This window comes from Melitaea cinxia, chromosome 12 (genome assembly GCF_905220565.1).
Source record: "Melitaea cinxia chromosome 12, ilMelCinx1.1, whole genome shotgun sequence".
NCBI lineage: Eukaryota > Metazoa > Arthropoda > Insecta > Lepidoptera > Nymphalidae > Melitaea > Melitaea cinxia.
The window spans coordinates 3,788,378-3,805,267 of record NC_059405.1 but is presented as its reverse complement, the minus strand read 5'-3'; the positions used below and the strand labels follow the sequence as shown (position 1 = coordinate 3,805,267).

Sequence of the window (16,890 nt, the reverse complement as noted above, 5' to 3'; positions counted from 1 at the left end):
TTTTTTTTATATAAAAGAAGAGGCATTGCTAGATTGAAACGCCAAACCAGATAGAGTTATGTACAGTATTGCTTCAATTTGTTGTTTTTCTTTCCATAAATAGATTTATTTACTTTGCATATTATTTTTTGTGTTATCATACGTCCGGCCGTTGTACTTCACTGTCTGTAACTATCTTTATGCTTTGTTTGTGATATATTTGTGGTGTACAATAAAGTATAAAATAAATAATATATATACTGAGATTAAACTGAGGTAGGGCACAGCAGGAATTTCCTGCTCAAAATATGGAGCAGCCCGACTGGGGAAGTACCTCGACCTTACAGAAGATCACAGCTAAATAATACTGCTTTCAAGCAGTATTGTGTTCCTGTTGATAAGTAAGGTGACCAGGGCTCCTGGGGGGGAATGGGGATTGGGTCGGCAACGCGCTTGCGATGCTTCTAGTGTTGCAGGCGTCTATAAGCTACGGTAATCTCTTACCATCAGGTAAGCCGTACGCTTGTTTGCCGAACTAGTGATATAAAAAAAAATAAAAAATCTTACAAGGATTTTGTTTTTCATTCGCATATGCGCAGCCCTAAAACGGAAATATTATGTTCCCTTGGCGCTACCGAAATACTGTATTATATTTTTTTTCAAAACATTTTCCCAACGTTTTACCGGTTTTATTACTCTAGTCTGGAATTCGAAATAACATTGTTTGGAATGCAGAGCGACTTACATCCAATCTTCGCAAACATTTCGGTATAAAATAGTAACACATTAGTGAAACATAATTTATTTTCTATTTATGTTCTATTAGGATCCAAGCAGTCATAGATTTGATTATTTTAAATGAACTTTCAACAGTGTTTTTGCTTTTGTACATATATCACAGTTTTTCCAAACAATGGAATATAAAACAATTATAATAAACTGAGTAACTTAATGCTCTACGCGTTAGATTACTTAGCTTATTGCGATTACTTGTGTTTAGCTTAGCTTAGCTTAATTTGATTTGTGTTAATATAATCTAAATGTTTGTCATTATGAATCATATCAACTGACTGGATGAGGTAAGTAGGTTGTTTATCTAGGTTAGGAACAGAAGTAATTAATGATTAACATCGTTATTACTAACTAAATAATGTCAGACTATTTAATTTATTTGCCTTTAGGATTGGTGAAGGTTTAAATTTATTATTTATTTATTTTTTTAAATCGAATAGAGAAATTACGACGGGAAAATATACCTCAAAATTACGAAACAAAAACTCGCTTCTATTTACAAAAGTTTGTGATTTGAAATTTCTAAAAATTCATTGAAATACATTTAAAACAGGAATACGTAAAAATACGTTGGTCGTATGATATTATTTTGACATACTTTCTGACATGGGTGAAATGACAGTTTGGCGAGGTATTGATTGAATTTTAATGTTTATTTTATGATTATTATTTTGGACATATCCAATGTTTTTTTAATGATGTTATCGTATCGTTCAGTCAGCAAAAGCATGACGAACGCGTAGCTAATCTTAACCCCAAACTTCCTAAGGAGCTCTAGTTACCTTTATGTAGATGAAATAATGTGGATATTAAAAAATTTGTTCTAAAACTTTGCGTTCAGTCTGTAACACTCCACAGCTAGGCATAGGCCTATTTCCCCATGTAAGAGAAGGATCAGAGCTAAATCCACCACGCTGTTCGAATGCGGATTGGCAGATATGTTCCCTACTATGAGTAACGATTGCTATCAAGTGTCCATGATAACAACCAGGACCGATGGCTTAACATGCTCTCCGATGCATGGTGGAGAGACCCACAAGGACCAACATCCAAACCGGAAAGAAATTTGTGTATACACCGTCCTCTCAACCGAACCCACAAACCACCAGTGCTTTAGACGACTACCTCCACCACTACCCCAGACCGGTTATTCTAAATATTAGTCTAAATAAAGCTAAATGTTCTTTCATAAGCTTACAAAGCACGGTAAAGTTGAGCCGAGCTCGGTTTAAGCTATTTAAAGAAGCTCTACTAAACGAATTTTATTTTTATTTCTTAATCGAAAAAGATAAAAAGAACTATTTTGTCATATTTCTTTCCAAGCTTCTCAAAACATTTTGTGACTTTGTACTATTATTAAAATATTAAACCTTGGTTATTATTTAAGAATTTAAAGAAAAAACATTTCTTTAGCAGTAGTTTACTCTGTTTTACAAAGAGCGTTTGTTCCTTTTTCATTATTTCATTTTTTTTCTCCGAAGGGCCATGTAGCTTTGCGATAAACCTATTTGGAACCGAGAAAATCTAATTCTATGAAAACGGAGAGGAAAAAACGTTGGTTTATTTATTTTTACGTTTGGCTGAAACCTATCAAATATATCTCTATATACGTAGAGATATATTTGATACCAAATGTTTTCAAAAGTAAAACATTTGACTGCATACGTTAATCATGTCGTAATTTTTAGCAAATGATAGCAATTTGGCTTATCTTTATTATTATGTTTCACGATTTTGTATGCATTACGAGTATTACGTGGAGAGCGAGGGATTTATAATTTTATTGTTTAAAATTACAAAACAGCGGTTTTTCTCACTAAAGAAATTGAATTTAATCATCTGTTCTACGATTAATACTAGTATTACTATGAGTTAGGATATTAGTTTTAGTGTATTTTCATGGGTAACTTAAAATATTTAGGTATATTCTAGTACAGTTAAACTCCGAGTTTTGCTCCAATCTATTGACATTAAAACATAGAAAATATTTTTGGAAAAAGTAAAATGGTTGAATAAAAAATATATATTGAAAGCTAATAAATAAAGGGTTTTGTACTTCATACAATTTTTATCTTCTCAGTGTATGTTTTATGAGTGAAATTTAGAAAAAATGTTTTTTTTTTGCCCGCTATAGAGTATGAAAAGCAACTGCCTACATATCGTATTACTCTGTTTAGTAATTTCATTGCCTCTAAGATGAATCAGTGAAAACCCCTTTACATTATATAGTTTTTATTTGTATATACAAGTTTAAGAAAGCAGTAAAATTATGTCAACCAAAGATAAACTTCTGCCGCCTGCCTTCTGACGCCGCGTTGGCGCAACGGTCACAGCCATGGAGTGTACCTGTTGCGCTGGCGGTTGCGGGTTCGTCCCCGCACATGACAAACATTTTTATTATCCATACAGGTGTTTGCCGTGGTCTGGGTGTTTGTGCAGTCCTTGTGGGTCTTCTCACCGTGCCTCGGAGAGTACGTTAAGCCGTCGGTCTCGGTTGTTATCATGTATATCTGATAGCAATCGTTACTCATAGTAGGGAATATATTCGCCAACCCGCATTGCAGCAGCGTGGTGGATTAAGCTCTGATCCTTCTCCTACATGGGAAAAGAGGCCTATGCCCAGTAGTGGGATAATACAAGCTGAAGCGTAAAGATAAACTTCTAAGAACTATATAATTATAGATGTAGATGCCATGTTTTAAATGTCTAAAGATTTCACAAGCCGATGGTAACGTGGTTACGTAGTGGTTTTATAAATTATCTACTATTTTAGCGATTACGACCTTCACTTCTGCTTATGATAAACGTGAGTAATACCAACCTATTCAAATTTATTCCATTTACAAGTTGGTTCCCGACTCTTCTATTTCGATTGACGTTTAATTGTCAATCAGTAATTATCGTACAAAAGTTTTTTGGTAGATATAGATAAAAAAAAAAATTAGAATATTATTCCAAAACAACCGAGTTAGGACTATATTAAAACTTATAATAGACAAAAATATTATAATAAGATGAATTATACTAAACTGAATCATAATAAGCAGGACTGACGACTTAGAATGCTTTCCGAGGAGACTCACACTAGCGTACAACCAGACCGAAAACAAATATTTGTACAGGTACAATTACGATACCAGAACAATTTTAGGTATATGTAAAGGAACGGTTCTAAAATGTTATACCACACCAAAATGATTATTAGAACCTTAGGGTTTGTTCCTTTGTGTGTATTTCCGAATAGTTATATTTCATACTTACAAATTTTCTATAACATTCACATACATACCGCGATGAAAATATACGAGTACATTTCTCGCGAATCTGACAATCCGTCGTTACATCATATTACGAAATTCTTTCATGCGTAAAAATATCAGCGCTTAAGATGTTCGTCACGAAGATTCCTAAAATTATTTTCTGTAATATTTTGTTTAAGAATTTTACATGTGAATTAAGGCGTTTTTTTATAGATTACAACACTATTTTTAGACTGCAAAAAGAAGTGTACACAAGGTGCCAAACAAGGTTGCAGTCCACCAATCGCGTTGCTGAACCTACACTTTGGGAGCTCTGGAACCTTACTCACCACAGGAACCCAATATAACTTGAGACCAGTATTATTTACCTGTGATCTTCTGGTTAAGATTTAGTTACCCCTCCAGCTGGGCTGCTCCAAATTGCAATTAAGACGCAAGGTATATGATGCCTGACTCTTTTATAACATCAAAGAGGTCTGTAAATACAAAAAAATCACTTTGAACTATTTAGGGAGGAGCCTTTTTCCTCCCACCCCCCTCTCCCCAAGTTGTTCCTCACGTTTTCAGACCGATTTTCTTGGGTTAGGTATATGATTACTATATCTGAATTTTTTAACTATGTAAGTATAGTGTTTATGAGCATTTTTTCCTAAATATTTTTATAATTCTTTAAAACCGTGTTTAATTACTCGTAAAAAAGCAACACCAAGGCATAAATAAGGGCGTCGTAAAAATCTAGCCAACTTTTTTATCCACTTAAAAGGTTTAGAACGATATTAGTATTTTTGGTTTTAGTTTGTTGATATTTGCGATCGCTAGCTTCGATGCGCTTGATCCATATTAATATTATAAAGGTGAAAATGAGTTTGTTTGTTTGTTTCACTTTCATGGCTTAACGACCTTGACCGATCGCCATAAAATTTCTTCTTCTTCTTCTTCTTCAGCCTATCGCAGTCCACTGCGATCCATAAAATTTAGCACGCACATAACTTAGTAGCCAAGAACGGACATAGACCACCTTTCATCAAGGAAAATTATGTAGGAACGGACTAAATGAAAACATATTCATAACTAACCGAGTACTTATACTTCTTACTCAGATACAAGATGAGTATGCTGTATGATTGATTTTCCAAAGAGAATATACAGTAAAAAGTTAAAGATAAAGTACTGGAGGTTAGTAAAGAAAACAATTATTGAATTACAAACCAATTTATGTTATTGATTTATTGCTTTGAATAGTTTACAGTAAAGCTTTTTGAGTAAAATATAAGAAAATAAAAACGAAAATATAAATTAATATTGAAAGCTTCTATCTACTTGGAATGTATATAAGCATGTATGTATGTTTGTTTGGCTGGAATTTTGCAACTCAATTTTGAAGTTTTATTTATATACTAGCGGTACCCACGACTTCGTCCGCGTGGAATTTAACAAAAAAGTTATTGTTCAGTTTGCTAGAGATATAAAATAAATAAATTTCTAAAATAAAAGTAGCCTAAGTTACTCCTTATTACAGCTGTTTCAGAGATTAGCCGGAACAAGCAGACAGATAAAAATTGTAATAAATGATATTTTGGTATAAATACCGTGTATACATTCATATGCATTTAGTAAAAAAAGGGCTTCATTTAATATTACAGCAGACACTCCGATTTTATTTATTTATATAGATTAGCTTGTCGTCAGATTCAATTTACTTAGTTTGAATTACTTCGCTGAAAATTATAAAAAATAAAATGAATAAGATCTAGTTATAGTTATATAACTTTCTTGTTAATATCTACATAGGTAATTTAAGTAAGCTTTTATATTGTACCTATAAATTGTAAAAGCAAAAAAGGCTGTATGTCTGAAGGACGATAGTTTAACGTGACAACGTCATAACAAAACATCTCCTCGGACGCATAGACCAATCGAGTGGAAGAGAGATAGATGCGGCGCAAGCGTAAAATAAGCGTAACGGGACAATCTTTTTTCATGCATGCAGCCAGCGTTCATCGATTTATTAGGCGTAGTCACGTCAAAAAAGATAATTGTTGACGATGTGTGTTAACCCTATCGGTTTACATCAGAAAAGTTGTTGAAAAATATTTTGATTTTGATGAGGGATCGGCACCCCACCGATGATCGGAATTTAGCGGATATATTCCATTCTATGAGTAACGATCGTTATCGGGTATCTGTGATTACAATCGGAACTGACAACTTAACACGTTTACCGAGACACGGTGGAGGGACCCAAAAGGAAAGACAACCAGACTGAAAGAAAATTTCCTTGTAGAAGATCACAACTAATCACAGTTTACGGGGTACAATAAATATTTATTATCTGTACACTTGTTTGCCGGTTTAGTCGTATAGAGAAATATTCGTCCAAATATAAACATCCCAGGCGCTAATAGAACCCACAATTGCCGGGGTTTAGGCGCTCATACGATACCAATATTTTGTTAGTGAGTTAGATGTCGAATACCCAAGGACGTATTTTCTAATGGTCTCTAAAGCAATAAAAGAATAAGCTTTTACATTTCCTGAATAAACTATCTAAAAAAATATCTCGTTATAATCGGTAAGCTGGCAATTTCGACCTTTTTAGCGATTCATATCCATGTAAAAGACGTTTGACTATTAAGGCAAAATTTATTTTTGTCAGGGTTTACTGTGGATGAAATTCTCCATAAAATGATTTAACGACTATAACCCAAAATAAAATAATATTTAGTCTAAAAATATCTTTAAAATTAATTTATTGAAATCTGTTTTGAAGTGTTTTATACAACGTGAAACAATATATGTATGTACATCCAGACTAGTAGTTATTACAGATTTAGGGATGATATTATAACTTTTGCATTTAGATCAACAAATTTTTGTTCTAACAATAATCTTAACATGTCTCATCAATTATATTAAAATACTTCTGAAAATGAAAAGTGTGTGAATTTTTGGAAAGAAATTTACCTACATCTCTCTGCCAAAGGTCTGCGTTGGTACTCATTAAGTATTTCATTGAGCAAAACCTTTTCCCAAAAGTGACAAATCTCCAAATTGTCACACTAAAATAACGTATTCTTGTAAATATTTAATGAAATAATGTATAATACTGATATATTCAACACGAGTAACATGATTTGTGCCCAATTAACGCTGAGCAATGTGCTAGCTTGTAGTAGGATTTATTGTAATTCCTTAATTTACAAACGTTTTGCGAACAAGCTATGTTTACTACATGAACAATTAGTATTACTTACAGCAAAATGTAGCGCTATAATTATAGCAGTCTGTTTACTCTAACATTAATAACAATGTTAGAAAATTTATGAAGGTCGTAAGCCCTCACTATATATAGATAGAAATATTAGCTAATTAGAAAAATATAAATATTTGAAAATACTTTTTTCGTTATTGATTTTTTGCTTGCTAAATTATACAAGCTGATTATAATTGCCTAAACATTTTAAATCATAATATTGTTGAGTGCAAAAATATTAGTCAAAATATATACTTAACTTTACAATAAGGAAATGTCGGTAATGGTATTGCAGTTATGTGCAGAAGAACGCTTGCAGATTTAAGACCATTAGTTCTCAAAAGAAATTCAATTGATTTCCCCGCGGAGACTTATTTTTAGAAAATCTCGCATCTTCAAAGAAATATTCGTATTTTAAGGTATATATATTGTGAATTGGGATTGATTTATTAATAAGATTCACCTCTTTTGTTCAATTACCACAGGAAGTACAAAATACCACTATGTTAGAAAACAGCGTTCCTTTATCTTTCTGGGAGAATAGAGAAGATTTTATTTGAAAATGGAAATATGGTGTGATAAAAAATATTTAGAAAATAGGTAAAAGATTTTAAAAACAAAACATTTAGGAAATATTTTAAAGATTTCGTAACTTTTTTTAATTACGTTGTAGTGGAAAAACTCTTTGAAAGAACACGAGAGAAATCACGTCAAAAATCTATTTAAAAATATTTTAACAATAAAGTAAATATTTTTGAATATCATATCAAAAATTGACCGCTCCAGCGGGATTCGAACCCGCGTCTTCGACATACCGTGTCGACGCTCTAGCCAATTAAGCTATGGAACGATATACTCGCCAGAGCGAAACTTTTGATATGATGATTTTTACTTTCGGTTTAAGCGAACCGTGGCGCCGTCTATAGTGAGTTCTTTACAGAGACTCGTAACTATTCAAAGTTTCATATTACAATGAAAATCTTTGACAGGAGACGACACCATGCTATTTTTAATATGTACGATTTTTATTTTTGTGTTACCCACAATTAGGAATTCTAAACATTTTTGAATATCATATCAAAAATTGACCGCTCCAGCGGGATTCGAACCCGCGTCTTCGACATACCGTGTCGACGCTCTAGCCAATTAAGCTATGGAACGATATACTCGCCAGAGCGAAACTTTTGATATGATGATTTTTACTTTCGGTTTAAGCGAACCGTGGCGCCGTCTATAGTGAGTTCTTTACAGAGACTCGTAACTATTCAAAGTTTCATATTACAATGAAAATCTTTGACAGGAGACGACACCATGCTATTTTTAATATGTACGATTTTTATTTTTGTGTTACCCACAATTAGGAATTCTAAACATTTTTGAATATCATATCAAAAATTGACCGCTCCAGCGGGATTCGAACCCGCGTCTTCGACATACCGTGTCGACGCTCTAGCCAATTAAGCTATGGAACGATATACTCGCCAGAGCGAAACTTTTGATATGATGATTTTTACTTTCGGTTTAAGCGAACCGTGGCGCCGTCTATAGTGAGTTCTTTACAGAGACTCGTAACTATTCAAAGTTTCATATTACAATGAAAATCTTTGACAGGAGACGACACCATGCTATTTTTAATATGTACGATTTTTATTTTTGTGTTACCCACAATTAGGAATTCTAAACATTTTTGAATATCATATCAAAAATTGACCGCTCCAGCGGGATTCGAACCCGCGTCTTCGACATACCGTGTCGACGCTCTAGCCAATTAAGCTATGGAACGATATACTCGCCAGAGCGAAACTTTTGATATGATGATTTTTACTTTCGGTTTAAGCGAACCGTGGCGCCGTCTATAGTGAGTTCTTTACAGAGACTCGTAACTATTCAAAGTTTCATATTACAATGAAAATCTTTGACAGGAGACGACACGGTATGTCGAAGACGCGGGTTCGAATCCCGCTGGAGCGGTCAATTTTTGATATGATATTCAAAAATGTTTAGAATTCCTAATTGTGGGTAACACAAAAATAAAAATCGTACATATTAATAAAGTAAATATTTAGCATCGGAATATTTTGTACATCTTGGTACGAACTAGAAATCGTGAAAGAAATTGGCTCCACAGCAAAAAAATCTAATTTCCTTTCGCAATGCCAAAGAAGTAACGAGAATAGATATACCGTGAAAGTGATCGTTAATTTTTCCTGGCAAACATCGAGAAATGGAAAAGGGATTGAAAACCAAAGTATTTATTCTATATTCAAAAATGATATTAGTCACACGATCTTAATCACATCATGTTTTGCATTTGTATTGACAAGAATAGGAGTGATGATATCACTAAAATCTAAAAGCTCCGATCTCAGAACAAGTTACTGATATGTGATATCATCTGAAATTAACAAAATATGTAATAAAGTGTTGTTTGTAATGTAAACCACCTGTAAGAATATTAAAATTACAAATACAAAAAAAGAATGAAAAGAAATTACAAGTCTACCTGCTAAAAGAACGATATATTTTACTACTAGACAAGTTTTGTGCAAAGAACATGAAAAAATTAATAAATACATATATAATACAAATACAATTATAAACAGGAAAGATTTGACTGTTTGTTTGCATTGAATAGGCTCTAAAACGACAGAACCGATTTAAAAAAAGATCTATCATTGTTGGAAAGCTAAACCATCTTCGGGTGACATAGGATATATAATAATTTCAAAAAATAAAAAAAATATAGGAAAATAAAAAAAAAATTGAAATTTTTGTTAAATATCCGTGCAAAGCCGGGGCGAAATGCTTGTACATAATGTAATAATAATAAATTTACAAGCAAAACAACAGAAAACAAATACGTAGTGGTGGAAATGTATTAATAATATAAATAGAATATCCAGTCACAAAGTAGCGTGTTCATATCATGTCGCGGTCATCAATTTAGAAAACAAACGGGGATATAAATAGATATGAATCTCCAGAACTTTTTATTAAAGGGTAATAGAATACAAAAACAACGTTCACGTAGAAAAATATACAATCGAATGTATAGATTGTAAAAAATCAATTATAAAAGAATAATTTAAAAAATATATAAAATCATAAAATGAAGTTTGATTATTATTCTGATATAAAAAGTTTGTATATATACCACATCAACCCCCTCTAGAGACCGTTGTAAGGGCGACAATATTTGGTAGAGTTAGAAAAAGCGCGGGGACCTTGGCTGCAATGCGCTTGTTGCGCTCCTTCTTGAAATTGAAATGCAGATTTTGCCGTGGAGTAGTGTGATGTTCGCCTCATGCCTTTGGCCCCTTGTTGATGATGGACCTGTCTTTCGTCATGTTAGCGATGTCCAAATACTCTATGTTTTTTTTTTTGCTGCGATGCGCTTATTGGGATAAAAGGCCTGTGCGTTGGTGTACGGACGTCACAGTACATTTCAGCGTGACTACCATTACATAGTAACATTTGGGTTATCTTACAATGCAGTCTGCATTTGATAATCGAAAATAAAATCGTAGAAAGAACAAAAAAGGTTTTTTTAATTTTGTTATAATTTTTAACTTTGTTACATAGAATAAAAATATTATTTATAGTCTATTTAAATACCTATGTAATTATAATCTGTAATGTCTTGTCAACTGTCGTTCGTCCTTTTCTCACTTAGCTGTCAGACTTGTAACAATGAATGTCACGTCCACAAGATAATACAAGATAATAAAACGTATCCGAAGTCATCAGTCGTTTTTATTTTTAATAAGAAACAACAGTAAGATTTATAGTATTGTAAATATATAGCATAGTTGCTCGAGAGATATACAAAAAAAAGAAACGATTAAAAAAAGCGAAACGTGTTTCTTTTACTTTAAGACGTTAACTAGAATAATGTAAAATTGCTGCTATTTTGTGAGAGAAAATTGTATTAAGAAAGAAAAAAAAAAGCCTGATACACATTGAATTCGATAAGTTATACTGTCATTGTAATGTGATCGATTCATACATGATCAAAATTTAATACATTATGGAAGTATGAAAGAAAGAAAAATAAAATTTTTATGTAGCGATATCGTTCAATTTACAAATAGATTTTAAAAACAAATAATCAAAATCAAATATATCTTTATTGGGCATCAGAAAAACACTTTTGAACTGTCATTTCAAAGTTCATAAAATATTAGTTACGGTTAATATGAAGCTACCACCGATTTCAGAAAAATAAATGACTTTAAAGTATTTTTACTAAGTTTGTAACTTTAACCACAATAATTTACTATTACTGTCTAAAGGACAAAGTAATATTTTAACACAAAACATTCAAGTGATTTTATTTCTGACATTTTACTCACAAATCGGCGTTGGGTCTAGACTGCTATAAAACAGTAAATTCTGCATTTGAAATTTTGTTGCAGTAGTAAATTTAAGAAAGATTAAGCAGCCACTATGTTTTGTTAGTTTGTAAACTTCCGTTCTGAAAACATTCATTATTTAAAGTAGCGTTGTCTGTTACTTCTTTAAAAGTTTAAGCTTTAAATTTCAGCGTTTTAGGATCAAATTTTAAAGTTTTCATAAACTTTATTTTATTTTATTACTCTATAACACTTAAAGGTTTTTTTTTGTTCAAAAGGTGTTTTTTCTACAACTTGTTTTCTAAGAAAAACTTGTTAGATTCCCAAAGTTCTTTATTGTATCTGCGAGTAACAACAATAATGAATAGATATTTCTAATCACACATAAAGTTACGAATATCATGCCAGGTGCTAATTATCTACAAATTTTAAGTTTGTTCAATGCAATCACTCATCATCACATCATCATCATCAGTTCAGCCTATAGCAGTCCACAGCTGGACATAGGCCTCCCCAAGTTCGCGTCAGACATCCCGGTTTTTCGCAATCCTCATCCAACCTACACCGGCCATCTTACGTAGACGCGGTTTCCACTCCAGGACCCGTCTACTCCAACGGCCATCGGTCCTGCGACACAGATGACCAGCCCACTGCTACTTCAACTTGCTTATTCTGTGGGCTATGTCGGTTACTTTCGTTCTTTCGTGGATAGTCTCATTTCTAATCCTATCTTTAATTTAAATTTGTGGACCAGTCCCTTTGTCAGTGTCCGCGTCTCGGCTCCGTATGTTAACACAGGCAGGATGCATTGCTCGAACACTTATGTTTTCAAGCATTGCGGAATCTTCGAAGTAAAGACTCGACGAAGCCTGCCAAACGCCACCCAGCCCAACCTCCTGTTGGCCTCCTTCTCGAAGTTGTTACGGCCTAGATGGATAGTATGGCCTAGGTAAATATAATCCTGAACAACTTCGAGAAGGGTACCATCGACCAATACCGGTTCTCGGTATGACTTGGTTGTTAAACATAACTTTCGTTTTGTCCAAGTTCATACCGAGACTGACACGCTGAGAGGACTCGTTTAGGCCGGCCAGCATGTGGCCTAACTCTTCCAACGTCTCCGCAAAGATGACATTATCGTCGGCGAGACGAAGGTGAGAGATGAATTCATCGTTGACGTTAATGCCTTGTTCTCCTCAATCTAAGGTCTTAAAGACATCCTCCAGCGCAGTGGTAAACAGTTTCGGTGATATTACATCTCCCTCTCTTACTCCACGCCAGAGGCAAATAGGTCCTGTTTTCTGATCCTGGACATGAACGGTCATCGTCGCCGCGTCGTACATATTATACATTTCAGTATCTCGATATATCGCCAGTCAATATGACATCTCTGCAGAGAGTCCAGGACAGCCCAGGTCTCGACAGAGTCGAAGGCTTTCTCGTAGTCCACAAATGCCATACACTTTTGAATAATCTGCCGAACAGTATGGATGTGGTTCACGGTGCTGTAGCCATTTCAGTTAGAATTCGTCGAGTCTTCTGGCGAGACAATTTGTAACAAAACAAACAGCTTATAGACGTGGCTCAACAGAGACTTATCGCCTCTCTCAAAGAACAGTACCACCACACTCCTGGACCACGCCTCCGACATGGTACCTCGGTGGATGACGGCGTTAAAGAGTCTTGCCAAGGCTTTTAGGACAGGTCGCCCTGCGGCTTTAAGTTTCAATGCAATATTGCTTATAATATCAGTAGCGATATGTCTTATTCACTATAACTATCCTGCGCCCATTGCTACGCTTTTTTTGTGGTAGCACTAACTCAGAAACCTATGTGGGCTTATGCACAACACTTTGCTTAAGATCATGACATGATTAAATGCATAGTTTACGATTCTATAAAGGACATACAGGCAAACATTAATTTATATATATATCTCTTGTCGGTCCCTCATGTCTGAGGATCGTGGTCGGCATCAGGGTTGCATCTGGAGCGGATGATGTGCCTCCACCGGTCTCTGTCCATGGCGTCTCTTATTTATGTATATATATATATATATATATATATATATATATATATATATAGCACAACGACTATGCTTTGTTGTTTTGACTTGTAAATTTCCCTAGACTTTACTTATCTTTAGTTGTGTGGATTTTGAAATTCGAAAATTAACCTCCTTATTAACAAACTTTCGTGAACATTAATTAACAAACTCGTAATATATGCGTGTACATGTACACAACACGGAACATATTACTCTGCTTAATTAATAAAATTTTTTACTAAGCAATTATGTTCTTATTTTTTTATTACTACATACTTTTGTAGAGTAGTGTTTTAGACATTTGCATGAAAGTAATGATTTTTCTTTGTTTTGTTACAGATATCAATCAAAATGAATCGGCTAAGCAAATGGAAAGTACAACTGAGGACTTCGATAATCAGGTAATTTCAATAAAAATACACTGAACCAGTTTTTTGTTGTACATTAAATAACTAAAAATATTTTGTTACAGAAAAATGATGTACAAGATTTTACACCAAAATCGAATTCCATTTTCGGATCATATGAAAATATATCACAATTTTTTAGTTAGACACATTGTTCGAGGCGTCTTTCTGGGCAATGTGAATAATGCTACGTGAAATGAATACAACAAAAAAGCAAAATGGGACAAAACACGCATGCTTACGCTAACTTCACTTCGATAAATTACTCGCAATCTTACGACGTAATAGACGTTGACAGAGATGAGTGTGCCGTCGCAGATGACCCTAAATATCCAAGTAGCTTAGGAATAACTCTGGCCGTACCAGAATGGGAGGCCATTTGTACAGCCATAGTCCTGACTGTTATTATTATCTCGACTATCGTTGGTAACATATTAGTAATATTAAGTGTCTTCACATATAAACCTCTTAGGATTGTTCAAAATTTCTTCATAGTATCACTTGCAGTAGCTGATCTAACAGTTGCAATATTAGTCCTTCCACTCAATGTAGCTTACTCGATACTGGGACAATGGGTCTTCGGGATATATATGTGTAAAATGTGGCTAACATGCGATATAATGTGTTGTACGTCATCAATACTGAACCTTTGCGCCATAGCTCTCGATAGATATTGGGCAATAACCGATCCAATAAATTACGCACAGAAGAGGACTTTAGAGCGGGTGCTTCTAATGATTGGAGTAGTATGGATATTATCACTCATTATTAGCTCGCCGCCTCTTCTGGGTTGGAATGATTGGCCAGATGTGTTTGAACCCGACACTCCATGTCGCTTAACTTCACAGCCTGGATTCGTAATTTTTTCTTCATCTGGGTCATTTTATATACCATTAGTAATAATGACGGTAGTTTATTTTGAAATATATTTAGCCACTAAAAAAAGGTTAAGAGATAGAGCTAAAGCTACAAAAATAAGTACTATATCTAGTGGAAAAAATAGATTCGCAACAAAGGAATGCGATCATCATGACCAAGATTCGGTTAGTTCTGAAGCAAATCACAACGAACATCAAGGAGTAACGTGTTTGGTATCAGACAACGAGAAGATAAAAAAACCAAAGAAGTCAACACCTAAAAGGAAACCTAAAAAACGATATTGGAGCAAAGATGACAAATCACAAAATAAGCTAATAATTCCTATTTTATCTAATGACAATTCTGTCACAGATATGGCAGATAACACTGAAAATAGGAATACGTCTTCAGAAAGTAATTCTAAAGAAACTCATGAAGATGAAGTAGAAGTTATCAAAACCACTGTAACGAAAGCTTCTAAGCGTTCCAGGCCTAATCAGCAAAATACGGTGTATCAGTTTATAGAAGAAAAACAGCGTATTTCTCTTACCCGAGAGCGCCGAGCTGCTCGTACATTAGGAATCATAATGGGAGTGTTTGTCGTATGCTGGCTACCATTCTTTGTTCTGTATCTAGTTATCCCATTCTGTTCGAGCTGTTGCTTATCAAACAAATTCATCAATTTCGTAACATGGCTTGGTTATATAAATTCTGCATTAAATCCTCTTATATACACAATATTCAATATGGACTTTAGGAGAGCATTCAAAAAACTTCTTTTCTTGAAGCCTTAAGGATTCAAAATTTTAACGAGCGTTCGTGCCAAACGATTATGTTAGATGAGATTTAAGCTTGTAATTATTAAAGCCGCCGACTTGCTCAAACTAAAGTTTTGAAAATTTATAATTGTTTGACAAATGTAGTGAATTATGAATATTTATGAAAATTAAAATTTATGTAAATTTAGCATACGATATAAACCGTCTATAGTGTAGCTGTTGAATTTAGTAGTTCCTGTATAGTGAAATGTTTTTCAACTTTAATCTTACTACTTATAACTACTATTTAGCTAATGTATTGTATAATATCGTATACTCTAAGTGTACATGTGTGTATAGGGACAGGTTTTGTGCTAAGCACCTTAGGAAATATAATATTTAATGTATAATTAAAATTACTATCTAATTTACTTAATCGTTTAGTTATTAACGCCAACGAAAACTTTACTAATGTATATAGCAATAATGTAAATACATATCTTGTAAATACTTATCATTATCATCGGTATCAAATTTCAAATCTAATTATATTGGGGAAAATTAAATATTGGCTTCTCTTATAATAGCACCTTCAAATAAGTTTCTAATAATAATTGTTAACATTATATCCCTTTAAAATAATTTGAGCCCTTATTTAAAAGGGATATTAATATACATCGTTTTTGTCCACTGTGCTAAATTTATAATAAAAAATATTATTAGATTTTGTCTTTTAATTATTAACCTTTGTTTTTATTTAATAGTATTATATAAATATTGACTATTTAAAAATATTTGTAAATAAGCTTAAATTCGAGTAATTAAGATACGATAAGAATATGAAGGAGATTTAAAATCTTTACATAAAAAATATATTTAAATAACTCGAAATATAATTTTCTTTATTAAATACGAGATATAGAAAAAGGTTATGAAAATTTTTCAAATCAATTTAATTAAAAAAACTGAGTTTTCAAACTGATTAAAACACAATATGAATTCATATTTCACCTAATTATCTATTCTAATATTATAAAGAGGAAAGATTTGATTGTTTGTTTGCATTGAATAGGCACCAAATCTACTGAACCGATTTGATGATTATTATAAAAAAATATGAATTAAATTTGATTTTTTTCATAGATACCCGTGTCAAGCAGGGGTGAGCAACTAGTTGAAATAAT

General features: G+C 33.3%; 1 protein-coding gene, 1 long non-coding RNA gene and 1 pseudogene across 2 annotated transcripts; 2 read left to right on the top strand and 1 right to left on the bottom strand.

Annotated features, from left to right (window-relative positions):
* Positions 1-12,731: 12,731 nt before the first annotated feature.
* LOC123658659 lies at positions 12,732-13,984 on the bottom strand (annotated as a pseudogene).
* Positions 13,985-14,021: 37 nt separating this feature from the next.
* On the top strand, positions 14,022-14,233 carry LOC123658522. The gene is made up of 2 exons (XR_006743898.1): positions 14,022-14,084; positions 14,156-14,233. It is a non-coding gene; the product is annotated as an uncharacterized LOC123658522 (long non-coding RNA).
* Positions 14,234-14,308: 75 nt separating this feature from the next.
* Positions 14,309-16,430, top strand: LOC123658518 (octopamine receptor). The gene has a single exon (XM_045593916.1). It carries the CDS (start codon positions 14,309-14,311, stop codon positions 15,740-15,742), a length of 1,434 nt encoding a protein of 477 aa, XP_045449872.1. The 3' UTR covers positions 15,743-16,430.
* The last annotated feature ends 460 nt before the right edge of the window (positions 16,431-16,890 follow it).

Coding starts and splice junctions, on each gene's coding strand:
- LOC123658518 (XM_045593916.1), top strand. CDS start 14,309: ATGGGACAAAACACGCATGCTTACGCTAACTTCACTTCGATAAATTAC.